Source organism: Cyprinodon tularosa, unplaced genomic scaffold (assembly GCF_016077235.1).
Source record: "Cyprinodon tularosa strain WSP-4 unplaced genomic scaffold, ASM1607723v1 ctg1269, whole genome shotgun sequence".
In the NCBI taxonomy this organism is placed as follows: domain Eukaryota; kingdom Metazoa; phylum Chordata; class Actinopteri; order Cyprinodontiformes; family Cyprinodontidae; genus Cyprinodon; species Cyprinodon tularosa.
The window spans coordinates 53,201-67,874 of NW_024038080.1; the positions used below are offsets into that span (position 1 = coordinate 53,201).

General features: G+C 47.7%; 2 protein-coding genes across 3 annotated transcripts in view; one reads left to right on the forward strand and one right to left on the reverse strand.

Annotated features, from left to right (window-relative positions):
* LOC119777746 (copine-4) overlaps positions 1–14,674 on the forward strand; it is a 78,974-nt gene that overhangs the window by 49,856 nt on the left and 14,444 nt on the right. The window lies entirely within an intron of this gene.
* On the reverse strand, positions 9,461–10,508 carry LOC119777747. Of its 2 annotated transcripts, none has more exons than XM_038276745.1 (2): positions 10,440–10,508; positions 9,461–10,370 (listed from the first exon to the last, which is right to left on the reverse strand). In XM_038276745.1, exon 2 carries the CDS (start codon positions 10,297–10,299, stop codon positions 9,511–9,513), a length of 789 nt encoding a protein of 262 aa, XP_038132673.1. In that variant the 5' UTR covers positions 10,300–10,370; positions 10,440–10,508; the 3' UTR covers positions 9,461–9,510. The 2 variants fall into 2 exon arrangements, with proteins under 2 accessions (XP_038132673.1, XP_038132674.1); XM_038276746.1 differs by having other exon boundaries at positions 10,469–10,495.

A 14,674-nucleotide genomic window follows, 5' to 3' on the forward strand; every position in this document is an offset into this window, starting at 1 on the left:
AAAAAAAAAAAAAAAAAAAAAAAAAAAGAAGAACAGCACAACCAAAAAACATGGTACGAGATATACAATAAAGCAAACACCTTGAAACTATCACTAAAGTAATATTATTAAGTCTGACATGTACTCTGTGTTACCTGAAGATATGAATGTGGGGTTTCTGTTTGGAAGTGAATCTCTAAGTACCTGAAGCCTAGCACCTGTAGTTGTTTGTGAGGGTCAACTTGTGCATGTAAAGTTTTAACCATAGAAAAAAATGCTCAATAGTGGTTGTGGAGAGCCGGAGAGGCACACCCCCCAGAGCACTGAGTCCAGCGCCGGGAGACCCAAAGCCCCAGGCGCCCAAGGGGACCCCAGAAGCGAAGGCACCAAGGCGGGGCCAGCCCCGGAAATCAGACCCCACCAAGGCAGGAGGAGAGACAGCCACGAGGAAGCCCCCCAGCCACCGCCATGCCGGCGCCCCGGGGAGCCGCGGGGACGAGTCCGCGGGCCCCGCCGGCAGCCGGCCACCCCGAAGTAGGGCCGGGCGCCGAACACCAGCCCCCCCACGGCGCCGACCGAAACGCCCCAGCCCCACAGAGCACCGAAACACGCCCCGCCCCCCCGCACCAAGCCCCGGCGACCGGCCGCAACACCCACCGCGACCGCACCACCAAGGAAAACACTAAGGCGGCCCCGCCCCCGGCCGGGGCCCATGCGCATCCGCCGCGAACCGGCCACGAGCGCCGCGGGACCCCCCCCAAAACGCCCCTCCGGCCAAAAGCGCAGCCCCACCCCACCAAGACCGATGCCAACAGCGCGCAACGAAACACACCGCGCACAGAATCAGCCCGAGAGCAGAAAAGCCGCCCGGCGCAAAACCGCAAGAGGAGCAGACCGCAGCCGGCGCAACCACCCCCCCCAGCAGCCCGAGGGGCAGCACAAAGCCAGAGCGGAGCGAACCGCGCCGCCCCCCCACCGGACGATGCCAAAGCAGCCCAGCCACGTCCGCCACCCCCCCCGCAGCCCGCACCAGGCCCCGACACGCGGCCAGAGCAGCTCCGCCGCCCCGGCCCCCCACCACGCGCCGGTCATAGCCACCCCAGGCCCCCACCCGCACCGCAGCCCCACCCGCCACGATCAGCGGGAACAGAGCAGCCCCGCCATGCCTCCAGGAGGGAAAACCCACCCGAATACCCAGCCAGCGCAGCCAGCCCGCCCAGACCGGCCCCCCAACACTACCCCCGCCGGAGCCGCCCGGACCCCCACACACCAGCGGCGCGCCGCCAGCAGGACCCCCACCCAGCAGGCCCGCCTGCCCCCCGAGAAAACAGACATGCCAAACCCCCCAAAGAAAAAAAGAGAAAAAAAAAAAAAAAAAAAAGAAGGGGCCCCCACAATGCGACAGCGGACACCAGACACCGACCCGCCCGCAACCGCTCCCCCCCACCGAGGACGAGAAAAAAAAAAAAAAAAAAAAAAAAAAAATAACAAATAAATAGGTAAATAAATAAATTAATTAATAATTACAATTAAAATAAATAGGCAAGAGGAGAAGTGCGAGCGGAAAAACCGGAGCCCAAAACAGGACCCAAGACCCGCACCCCACCATGCCGCGCAGCTCCCCCCCTCCCCGAACCGATACCACAGAACCGGCACAGGAAAGAAACACCGCCCAGGAACCGGCATCGTAGCGAAGGCACCGGCACCGACCCCGAAAATCCCCGAACAACACCCAGCCCCACCCCGAAGCGGATCCAGTCCCAGGCCCCAGGGATCCGAGGCCCCAAGGGCACCCCACCCCCAGACAGGAGCCCCAGCAAAGCCCCGGCCGGCCGGGGCCAGTGGAGAGGCCGCCAGGAATGAGCCAGCAGTCCCCCGGGCATCCACCCCCAGCTCCACCAGTGCACCGGTGAGCCCCGACGCCAGCCAGCGGAGGGAGAGCAGGACGGGGGGAATGGGCTCCGCACTTAGCGGAGACTTGAGATGTATTTGGGAGAGGGTGCGGTTGAGACCCCAACCTGGGAAAGAAAAAAAAAAAAAAAAAAACACACCATCTCAATCATGCCTTTCCTCCCTAGTGCCCCCACTCGTACCACAGGAAAAAAAAAAAAAAAAAAAAAAAAAAAAAAAATTGAATAAAATAATAATAATAAATAAAGAAAATAACAACGCAGACACACATTCACACATAACACTCACATCCAATAATACCAGGACCAAAAACCCGGTGACACCGGTGGTCGGTCCCGGGACTATCGGATGACCCCATAAGTGAACCTAAAATCCGGATGTGAGGGGAGGGGAGCGGCGACACCGCCACACCAACCCATCTCTTTCCTGCTTCAAGCCCGGCCCCCCACCCCGCACACGGACCGGACCACCCCCCGCAAGAGCCCCCCCCGGGACCGGGGCCCACCCATCCCGCGCCGGCCACCCAACCAGAACCGCCCCCCCCCCCCGAAAAGAACAAAAAAAAAAAAAAAAAACCTTCAACCAGGCACTTCATGCCCCTCCATCCAACCTTCTTTGGGGAGAGCAGAGGTGACAGCCCCGCCACCAGCAGGCCACCTAGGCCCCGCAGCCAGCCCCAGCCAAAACCACGGACCAGGTGGCCCGCTCTTCCTCCAGGCCCCAGACTCCAGGCGGCAGCCGGAGAACAGGGGTGTGAGAAGACCCCGATCCTCACTGCGCCCCGCTCGAATGTGGTGTTGTTGCGTGTTGCTCTCAGATGCAATTAAAACTGGGAGTACCAAGAGGGGGTGTCCGGCACACTCCACCCCCCCTCCAGGAGATAGACGGTGCCAGCACACCCTCCCCCTTCGACAACCCTCAACCCTCAATGTCTAGATGCGAGAGGGGATGGAGGAGGCCGACCGTGGTGAGGCCCATAAAATAAGCCCCCCCCGGTGGCCCTGATCCCCACCCCCCGAAAATGCCCTACATAGATGTGTGTTGTGAAAATGATGTAGATGGAAGTGTCTAAAATGCAAAATAAAATTGGGGTGGGGGACATCATCAGAAGGTGTGGCCCTCCAGTAACGACCCCCTCCCCAAAAACCTACATGTGTGGCCGAGTGATGGAGCAGGCAGAGGGAGGATTTCGGGGATGGGGAGCAAAGGACTGGGGTGCCTGCTGCACTCCCAGGGAGCCAGCTCCCCCGCTGACTCCAATAGGCACCCCCGTTCCCCGAGAGCCCCCCCAGAGAAGGGGGCCCCACCAGTTTCACCACCATAGCCCGGGGGCACGGGACCGGCAGCAGGACCCACCAGCCAGCCGGGCACGGAGCCGACTCCACCACCCCCCCCCCCGTCCTGTCCGTCCAAAAAAATAATAATAATAAAAAAAAATAAATAAATAAATAAGTAGATAAATAAATATAATTAAAAAAAAAAAATAAATAAAAAAAAAAAAAAAAATAAATAAATAAAAATTAAATAAAAAAAAATAATAATAAAAAAAAATAAATAAATAAAAAAATAAATAAATAAATAAAAAAATATAAAAGGAAGATAAGAAAAAAAATAATAATAATAAATAAATAAATGAATAAGGGAAGGGACAATCCCAGCCGGCCAGCCAACGCGCAACACGCAGAGCCCCCACCCCGGACGAAGCCCCACCAGGGGGCAGCACGGACCAGGACCAAGACAGGGAGCCAGACCCAAAGCCCTTCAAAGATCTTCTTCCCTCTATCACCACCCCCCACCCCCCCTCCGGAGATGTAATCCCTCCCCTACAATAACAATCAAGCTACTCACCACACAAGCGACAGAAGACATCCAGGCCGAGATCATACCTACTCCCCCTCCCTCCCCTTCCCCCACTTACAGAGTGCAAACCCGTGAGGGGGTAAGCACTTGCCATAGGTGTTAATGTCCATGCCCCCCCCAGCCCAGCAGGCCCCGAGGCACCCCGGCACACCAGAGGCCGTGGCAGCAGGGACAGACAGCCAGGCGTACACCGGCCCAGAACCCAAGCAGCACTCCCCACAGAACCCGAACCCCCGAACCCCCACCGGGGACCCCGCCCAAGGGCAATGCGCCCCAGGGATCCCAGGCCCAAGGAGCCACCCCAGACCCACCCCGCAGTAGGGCCGGGCAATGCCCAAAAACCCCCGGCACCGGCGCCAGCACCCCCACCCCGACCCCGGCCCCCGAACGACTCCCCCCAACACCGGTCCCACAGCACCAATCCGAAGAAGAAGAAAGCCACACAACACAGCTAAGCGCAAATCCCGAGCCCCACTCCAAGCCCCGATCCCCCCGCCCACACACCCCCTCCCACACAAAAAACAAACAAAAACAAAAACAAAAAAATTATAATATTCTCCCCCTCACCGGAGAAGAACGGCCGCAAACAAGCCAGTGCCCAACACCCACCGCCACACCACGAGGACCCCTCCACCCAGATGCTCCTCCCCAGAAAAGTCAACATGCCTGCCCTCCCAGGAGACAGGCAAGCCCGCCGAACAGGAATCCCCCCGGCAGCGCACCGCCGGCATGCGGGGGCCCGAGCAGCCCCAACAGAAACAACACCGGAAGGCCGACAAGGACGAACCGACGGCACCAACCAAGCCCCCAGGCGGACTCCCCCACCCAAAAACAAAACGAAACCACCCCCCCCCCACCGACCACAGCAAACACAGCCGCAAGGCAAAGCAAAGGACAGAGCAGCCCCACCCGGCGCACGCCAGAGAGCCAGAGCAGCAAGGCCGCCCCAGCCGCCAGAAGCCGGCACAAGCAGCAAAAAGAAAGCAGCAGACGCGACCCCACCACCCCCGCCGCGCCCGGCGCGAAAGCAGCACGACCCACCCCGCTCCGGCCCCGCACCGCCCACAGGCCGCCGAGAGGAGGACGGCCACGCCGGCCGCGGCCCGTCCCCCCCCCGCCGCCAAACACCGAGCAACCCTCCACTCCCAAGCCGCGCACGATGCACCGCACCACGCGCCACCGGCACCCGCCCCAACAGAGCGAAGCCACACCCCGACCCGGGGGCACTCCAAAGGGACCCCCGACGCCCGCAACCCGCCCACAACAGACACACACGAACCCCGGCCACAGGCGCGACCACCCACGCCCCCCCCGGACGACGCAACCACGGCAAGCACCACGGCCAACCACCGAAACCCGGCACCGGAAGACGAGGCACGCCCCGACGCCCCGCAGAGCAGAAGCACCCCGGCCAGCACCACAAAAGAACCGATGCCCGGCGCCCAGCCCCACCCAGCAGCAGCACAGCCACCAGGCCAGTAGCCCACGTCCGCCACCACGGAACCCCCCAAGAGCACCGCACGCGGCCGCCGCAGGACCCCCCCGCGGCGCCCCAGACCCCGCCCCGACGGGGGCAACAGTCCCCCGGGCCAGACCCGCCAGGCACCCCGCTCCGAGCACCCCCCCGAGCCCCCAGGACCCAAGGACCCCCGAACTAGCCCCCGCGCCCCACAAGACGCACCCCATAGCCCCCCACTACACTAAGTGATGGAGCCGATCAAGGGAGCCCAGAGAGATCGGTCTGATGGGGGATGCAGATGCTGTCTCAAGATTAATATGATCCAACAACAGATCTCTGTACTGATTGATGTTGAGTTTATCCTTACTCTTCCAATTCATGAGGATAGTTTTCTTTGCGATACATAATGCAGTGAATGCCAAGCAAACCGATTTTTTTCCCATAGAGCTTCCCTCAAAGTCACCCAGCAAGCAAACTGAGGGGGAAATTAGGATTTTACAACCCAGGCACAGTGATAGATCCTTACATACCTGTACCCAGAATCTCTGAACCGGCGTGCATAACCATAGCGCGTGAAAATAATTATCAAGTCGATTGCCTGTGCACTGTGGACAGATGTTAGATTGCGCAAAACCCATCTTGAATAATCTTTGACCTGTATAGTGCACTCTGTGGAGGATTTTGTATTGTATTAATTGTAAATTGGGGTTTCTGGTCATGTTAAAAGTTCTTAGACATATCTGAGCCCAGATGTTTTGTTCAAAGCTGACTGATAAATCCTCCTCCCATTTAGTAATAGGAAGAGATATTGTATCATCCAGTTTAGTCAGTGTCCTGTATAACTTAGACAGTAGTTTGGGGGGGGTTAACTCTAGAAACTCTGATATTTTAGTTGGAATTATTAAACCTCCATCAATATGCTTAAATTTATTTCTAATTATAGCTTTGATTTGCTCATATTCTAAGAATTTATTTTTGTTAATGCCATATTGCAAATTTAATCTAGCGAATGTGATAAACTCCGTACCTTCAAACAAATGATCCAGATATGTAATACCTTTATTCTTCCAGTACGGAAAGTTTATCACATTATTGTTTTGTAGAATGTCAGGGTTATTCCAGATGGGTGTACGACTGCACGGGATAAGTGATGAGTTCGTTATTTTTAGAAATTCCCACCATGCTGTCAGGGAAGAGCTGATGTTAATATTTTTGAAACATGGGTGCCGTTTGATCTTAGAGCTAATAAACGGCAAATCTGAGATTATTATATTACTGCATATATCCTGTTCTGTGTCTATCCAGGGCTCATCTAAGGGATTATGTTTTATCCATTTAGAGATGTATTGTAATCTATTTGCTAAATAGTAGTATTGGAAGTTAGGTAAATCTAGTCCCCCTCTGTCTTTAGTTTTCTGTAGTGTTTTTAAGCTGATACGAGGGGGTTTGTCCTTCCAAAGAAATTTAGAGATGGAAGAATCTAGAGATTTAAACCATTCGGTTGATGGTTTATTTGGGATCATTGAAAATAGGTAGTTAATTCTGGGTAAGACCATCATTTTAATTGAGGCTACCCGACCCAAAAGGGAGATCGGAAGCGATTTCCATCTTTCTAGGTCCTCTTCTATTTTCATTAAAAGAGGGGTGTGGTTGAGTTTTGGTAACTCAGCTAGTTTAGATGACACAGTAATTCCCAAATATTTGATATTTCCTGATTGCAATTGTAGACCTGAGGGATTCTGTAGAGAGCAATTAATTGGTAGTATTACAGATTTAGACCAATTTATAGAGTATTCTGAGACTTTTGAGAAAGATTCTAGTAAACTAATCACTTGAGAGAGGCAAGTGTTTGAGTGCTGGAGATAAAGTAATACATCATCTGCGTAAAGACTAATTTTATGCTCCATTTTCATGCCTTTTATACCTTTAATCATATTTGTTTGTCTGATTGTAGCAACCAGAGGCTCAATAAAAATAGCAAAAAGTGAGGGGGAGAGTGGGCATCCCTGTCTGGTGCCCCTCTGGAGACAAAAACTGGAAGATGTTTGATTGTTTGTCCTGACACAGGCTGTTGGGAAGCTGTATAATATTTTTAACCAATTTATAAAGGAATTGCCAAAGCCAAATTTATGTAGAGTAGCAAATAAAAATTTCCAGTTTACTCTATCGAATGCTTTTTCTGCATCTAAGGACAATATATAGGATTTAAGATTTTTGCTGTAGGAATAATCTATTAAATTCAGCAGTCTGCGTGTGTTAGCAGCTGACTGCCTCCCTTTAATGAAACCAGTTTGATCTGGGTGGATTATGAGAGGAGTGACTTTATCTAACCGTTTTGCTAAAGCTTTACAGACTATTTTAATATCCACATTAATTAAGGATATGGGACGATAGCTGGTCGGAAACATAGGATCTTTGCCTGGCTTAAGCAGGAGACTAATGGTGGCAGAATTCATATTAACTGGAAATTTGCCATTATCTAGAGTTTCCTGCAGCATTCTGTGGAACGTTGGGGCCAGAATGTTCCAGAACTCTTTATAGAACTCAGTAGGGAACCCGTCTGGACCTGGCGCTTTATTATTTGGCATGTTTTTTAATGCTTCCTGAACTTCAGCTGTAGACAGCGGTGAGTCCAGGGTCAGTCTTTGACTCTCTGATAATTTAGGAAGAGTTATTTTATCCAGAAATCGCTTGATATCATTATCTGATGGATTTAACTGTGATGTGTATAAAGATTTATAGAAATCTCGGAAGGCATTGTTAATATCCTCCGGATCCTGTAATGTATTACCAATTGAATCTGTAACTGCAAATATAGTCGTTTTTTCTTTGTTTATTTTTAGCTGGTTAGCTAAGAAGCTTCCTGACTTATTGCTATGTTCAAAGTTGTCAATTCGAAGTCTTTGAATTAAAAATTTATTTTGTTTTTCAATAAATTCGTTTAGTTCTAGTTTTATTTTACGGATTTCCCCTAACTTTTCCTCATCTAGCGAGCTTTCTAGTAACTTTATTTTTCCCTCTAATTCCTGGATCTTTTTTTGTTCTAACTTTTTTTTATGAGATGAAAATGAAATAATTTTACCTCTCATCACTGCTTTCCCTGCCTCCCATAGTATAGATGCTGATGTTCCTGGGAAATCATTGCACACCAAGTATGATGCCCACTCTTCCTTGAAAAATTTGAGAAACTCTTCATCTTTAAGCAGTGATGTATTTAATCTCCAGCTCTTGTTTTGTGGGACTATTTTTTTATTTATTAGGGTTAAAGTAACAGGAGCATGATCACTGACAGCAATAGGATGGATTACAGCATCTGAGACATCAGACAGCAGTGAGCTGCTGATTAGGAAATAGTCCAGACGAGAGTAGGAATGATGGACATTGGAAAAGAAAGTGTATTCCTTACTGTTAGGATGAAGAGATCGCCATGCATCGCAAAGACCAAAATCACTCATGTATTGTTTGACTACATTTAATGATTGCCAACTGTGCTGAGTCCCTGTTGTACTCAACCTGTCCATTTCTCCATTTAGACCAAAGTTGAGGTCACCCCCAATAATTAGAGAACAATCCCCGTGCTTTGAAAGTGCATGAAAAACTTTGTGGAAGAATGAGGGGTCGTCAACATTTGGACCATATATGCTGACAATACACAACTTTTGGTTATAAATAGATATTTTAATTATGATGAATCTGCCTTCAGGATCTATAATTTTGTCTAATAAAGTAAAACTGAGGTTTTTGTGGATTAAAATAGCTACCCCTCTCTGTCTCGAGTTATAGCAGGCTGCAAACACATCAGGGAACTCAGGGGAGTTAAGATCACTTATAGATGCCGCTGATTTATGGGTTTCTTGCAATAAGACAACATCTGCATTTAATCTTTTAAGCTGGTTAAAAATCTTAAGCTTTTTCTCTCTGGTGCCAGCCCCATGCACATTCCATGTCACAAACCTTACATTCACCATAGGTGTGAGTGAGAAGATGAAAAGTACATGCCTCTGAATAAATAGTTATACCTAGATGCAGGTAGCATCAAACCGTGTGCTTGTGATTGTGTGGACCACAGGGAAGAAGCAGACGAATAAGGAAAAGGAAGACAGAAAATTAAGAGAGTGCAATGAGTGAGAAAAGGTGAAAGAAAAAGAACCCCAGCCCCATGCATTCTGTACCCAGCTGTAACTAGCAGTCATACCGTGCAAACGTGCTCTAGAGCTGTGCATATATTTCATTTATCCCCGTGAAATGTTCTATACACTTTAATCAGGTGTCACATGCTTTTAAACCCGCCTGTTGTGCATCTAATAAAGCCAAGGAGTGATCTTCTGATCCCTGAACAACTGACCATTAATATAAAGTTTGTCAACTGCTACTGTAGCTCTGACGCCTTCACTGATGTATTTCTTCCTGATTGGGAATAACGCTCGCCTGCGATCTAATATTTCCTTTGGATACTGGTCATTGACGCTGAAATCTGTTCCTCTCAGCTCTCTGCCCTGACTCCTGACCTGCTCTTTCTGCTTGTAATGCTCAAACTTAGCTACAATTGGTCTAGGACGGGATTTATCAGGCTTCTTACCTCCGAGCCGGTGAACGCGATGGAAGGTGATGTTTTTTACCTGGTCCGCCGGGATTTTCAGCTTCTTCTGGAGGAACTCACGTACTATCGCCTCAGGGTCCTCGTCCTGCTGTTCAGCGATTCCAGCGAAGACGAGATTGTCTCTCATGCTCCGCGACTGAATGTCCAGAATGGATTCCTTCATCTTTCTATTTTCGCCGGACAGCTGGATCATCCCCTCGGCGAGTTTGGTGACTTCCCCCTTCAGCGCTTCATTCTCGGCGGTGACGGAGGCCAGCTGAGCTTGGCTGAATTCCAGCGACTCTCTCAAAGCTTGAAACTCCTTATGCAGGACTTCTACCAGGGCAAGGCGGGCGTCCAAGCTAGTTAGCTTTTTGTCGATGGATTCCAGGACGTCGCTGTAGCTCCTGTCTGGAGACAAAGTAGATGTAGAAGCAGCACTGGTTGAACTAGACCGACATCGTTTGGAAGACGGTGTGTTCGTGGATGTGGGATTCTTCGGCTTCCCCATTACGATGTTGTCAAAACACTCGTCCAGGTAGCTCTCCAGGCTCGTCAAGGTCTCGTCTTCCAGTTTGTTCCCTCGGAAATACGGTACAATTGTCAAAGTTTAAATCTGCTTGTTTTATTTACATTTATTGGCTTACTTACCAGGACTGGAATTGTTTGTTTTGAATTACCTGTATGTCGCCATTTTTACTTACGCACACGCCCACAGCTCTCGCGAGATCTCAGCCCTGAGTATAAACTCAATCTTTGACCCCTGACCCTAAAACAGCTCATGGCGTCCAGGCATCGGTCCTCACAACGTGCTATTTCCCCCGCCTGTCATAAAACCGCAGAAAAAAACCCCACTCAGGATTTCAGAGTTTGACAAAGGTCAGACCCAGACCAACGTCTTGCTTCACATTCCCATCAGGGTCTCCCTGGCATCACCATGGTAACAGTAACCAAGGCGACTGCTTCAGCAGCCTCTGTGTCCCAGTTAGAGTCTCACTGGGATGCGTCCAGTGAAACCAGACGAGCTGATCTCTCACCGCCAGGGTTCGGCTCTGCACTCAGAACCAGAACCTGTCAGTGTCAGGCTGAGTCCGGGGTTGAAGAGGACCCAAATGCAGAGACTGAAGCTGAGGTGGTTTCTTGTAAGTTTAATTACAAAAGGTGGCGGAATCTAAACTAACAAAATCCACAAAAAGTCCCAAAAATACTTAAATCCAGAAATAAACTCACACAAAGGGGCAATAAATGTCCATGGCGGTACTGGGAGATTGTTTCAGGCCAGGAGTCAGTCTGTTTTGCTTTCTGAGGACCCAACTGATAAAATAAACAGGCTTTTATCCACCAAAAAGTATGTTTTTCTTATATATTTGAATTCACCTTCAGCTTTGAAGGCGAATTCAAATATATAAGAAAAAGAGCAGTGCGCTTGTGATACAAAAGGCATCTGCCAACCAGCTCCACAGGCAGACGAGCTCCGAGCCAGCTCCCATGTCAGAGGATGAAGAGAGCACATCCAGTTAGTCACAGTCAGAGAAACAGGACTACACTGGAAAACAGGCCAAGCTCCAACATCTAGAAACAAAGGTGTTGATGGCAGCAGCACAGCTGATATTTCTCTCCAGGATGGAGTCACAGCCAAACAGGAACAGACCAGATGAAGCTACTATGAGAAAAAGCAGAGAGAGCAGAACGTTAGAGATTGAACTAACAGATTCTGCAGAGTGGGAGAATAGAGATAGAATGATGAAAAAGGGGTCCCTATGTCCTCCAGCAGTCTAAGCCTATAGCAGCAGAACTATAGAGATAGCTCAGGATAACCTTTTATAAATACATGTTAATAAAATGATTCTATTTTGTATTTATTTTGATTCCTTACTAACTTCCACGCAACATATTTATGTTATTTTTCTATTTGAGAAGGAAAGCATAACATGAGAGGAATTAAATGCTCAAATTAAAACAATAAGTCAAATAGTCTTTATTTTAGTTATTGCAAATTCAACTTTTTTATTGTTTTTATTGAAGCAAATGGTAAGATAATCACAATAAGGAATACAATTTTTTTTTTTTTTTTTTTTTTTTTGCACATTCCACTTTTGGACAATCATCAATACTTTTGACTGAGAGGGGAAGTCATGGTACGAAAAATTGCCCAAAGGGGAAGACAGGTCAAAAAAGGTTGGAAAACACTGATTACAGTTTTTTCTGAATGCTTAAGCGCTAATCGTGATTCTTGTAGCACAATTTCTAAAACTATTAAAACGTATAGCAAAACCACTCACTGAGTTTGCGAAACTAAAAGCACAAACACTGCATTGCACTCAGTTTGCAATTTTGTACCACACATTTTGCAAAACTGTAGGCACCATTCACTGCACAACACTCTATTACCAAATTTCCAACACACTCCTAGCAAAATCATACACATGTATGGCTATCATTAACACTATTTTGCCAACTGTCTGGCACACTTTCACATGTGAAAACTGTTTTAGATAATTAGTTCACTTTGCAATCAGCCAAAGCACTATAAATAATAATTGATAATGACACCATCTTTCAAAATAGGCAATAAGCATTTCTTCATGAAGTCGTGTACTTGCACGCCACAGAATAAGAATGAAACAAATTTACAGAGTTAGCTACAAGCCAAAATGGTGTTGTTCACCATCATGCAACCATAGGCCCATACAACACTGCACACGTTATTGCATTTCTGGACACCTTACATGACATGCTTACTGTTCAGAGACCAGAGCATACCCAATATGTCATCATATGGGACAATGTTATCCTCATCAACAGGTAGCCCTTTTACAGACAATGGAGGAGGCATGTGGAGATATTGACCAGGCATCATGTCAGGCCTGGATGTGGACGAAATTTTGTGGCTGGACCTTGAAAGACGACATGATGTAGGCTGATTTTTTTTTTTTTTTTTGTGAAATTACTATTTTGTGTTCTGACTTTGTCTTGGTTTTGATGAGTGTGAATAGACAGCAATACTTGAAATTTGGATCCTTGTATGTTTACATGACACTATGACAAAAGTATGACCTCAAATTGACATCTGTACACAGAGAAAGAGAAAGCCAGATGTGTTTTGTATTCATACCATCAGTGTGTAGTTGGCACATTGTGTGCTTAGTAGATGATGGTTTGTGTTTACTGTTTGATACGAAAACACCATTTTTACAAAGGTGTGAAGAGTTAATCTAGCTGTGTTCGCTTTTGCAAGAGAACTACAGTGTTTTGCTAATTGGGTGAAAGGTTTTCTTATTTGTGTGTAGAGTTTTGCAAAAATAGCCAATAGTTACAAAAAAAGTGCTTAAGCAATCAGAAAAAACTAATAAATCTGATACTGTTCTGCATTTGGCTGCGTCCTCCTCCTCCAGTGCCTCTCTTTTTTTGTCTCTCTCCCTCTCTGCGCCTCCTTTCCTCCTCCTTTTACGATGCTTGTAGACCGATTCCATCGCTTCTTATCCTCACTGGCACCACCTGCTAGCTACACACATCACAGCAGACACCCATTCCTCCACACTCTGCTGCCTGTGTCTCTCTTCAGATTCTACTGGCCGAAGTGGCCTGGTCTGGTCTAGGGCCACTGAAAAAAAAAAGTTAACTGATTTTTAAATTTTATTTCAGTTTAATATGGGAAAAAAGTCAGGATTCTGACCTTTTTCTCAGAATTCTGACTTTTTTCTCAGAATTCTGACAGCTAACAAACATGTTAGCATCAAGCCGTAGCCATGTCTGTTTTAGAGACTAGCTCTCTTGTTTTAATGACCTTCTGCTCCTCCATTAATGAGGGGACCCCTCGGGCACGTAAAAAGTTGCCTTATTCCGTCATTTTCCACCAATGTGTCACTGGCCACCTCAAACAACTCACATCTTTGTCAGTGAAGCTGAGTGCTCCACATCTCTTCCTTCATGGTTCCCATCTACATTACAGTTTTTCTGGATTGTTTACACACATTTCTGAAAACATGCCTCGTATTCTCAGAACTCTACACACAAATCCAACAAACACACACACAATGGGCAAAACCCTTCAATTCTCCTGCAAAATGAAACTTTACATTCAAAACAGTTTTATCTCTTCAAAAAAGGCCATTTTGTGTTCAGATGACACACACAAACTATCATATGAACAGACAATTAAAAAAAGCATTTAAACACTGATGTGCTCAGTGTAAAACACCATTCTCCATTCATCATAATGACTTTTTGTTCAGTGTTACACTTACTACAGACATTAAATACATAAGTGCGTTGTAAAATATTTTAGAATATTGTTTTTATACTCAGAACACACAAATATACTGTAACAAACATGTTTTATTTTTCCCACAAAACAATGTACACAGTGTACATCCCAACTGACACAAAGTTGCACATACAGTGCAGAAGATTTTACTGTATACAGTTACAGTAATAATAAAAAACAAAATAAACTATGCTGCATCCTCTCTTCTGTTTCGGTCTGGCCACAGCACCTCATCTACATCACAAGCAATGTTTTCCCTGGCCAAGCAGCGGGGGAAATATCGCCTAGCATGGCGAATCCAGCCATGAAAAACATCAACTGCTATATCTCCACATGCGTCTTCCATAGCTTGGAAAAGGGGTATACGCGTTTCTGAATTTAGGTCGTACACTTTCCATCTCCAGGCAGAAAAAAATTCCTCAATAGGATTGAGGAATGGAGAATATGGAGGGAGATAAACAACTGAAAAGCGTGGGTGGTCAGTGAACCAGTTATGAACCAGAGCAGCCCGGTGGAAGCTTACGTTGTCCCAAATGACAACGTACCTGAGCTGCTCTGGGCCGTCTATCTGATCTGGTGGAATGAGTGTGTTGTGTAGGGTGTCCAGGAATGTGATCAG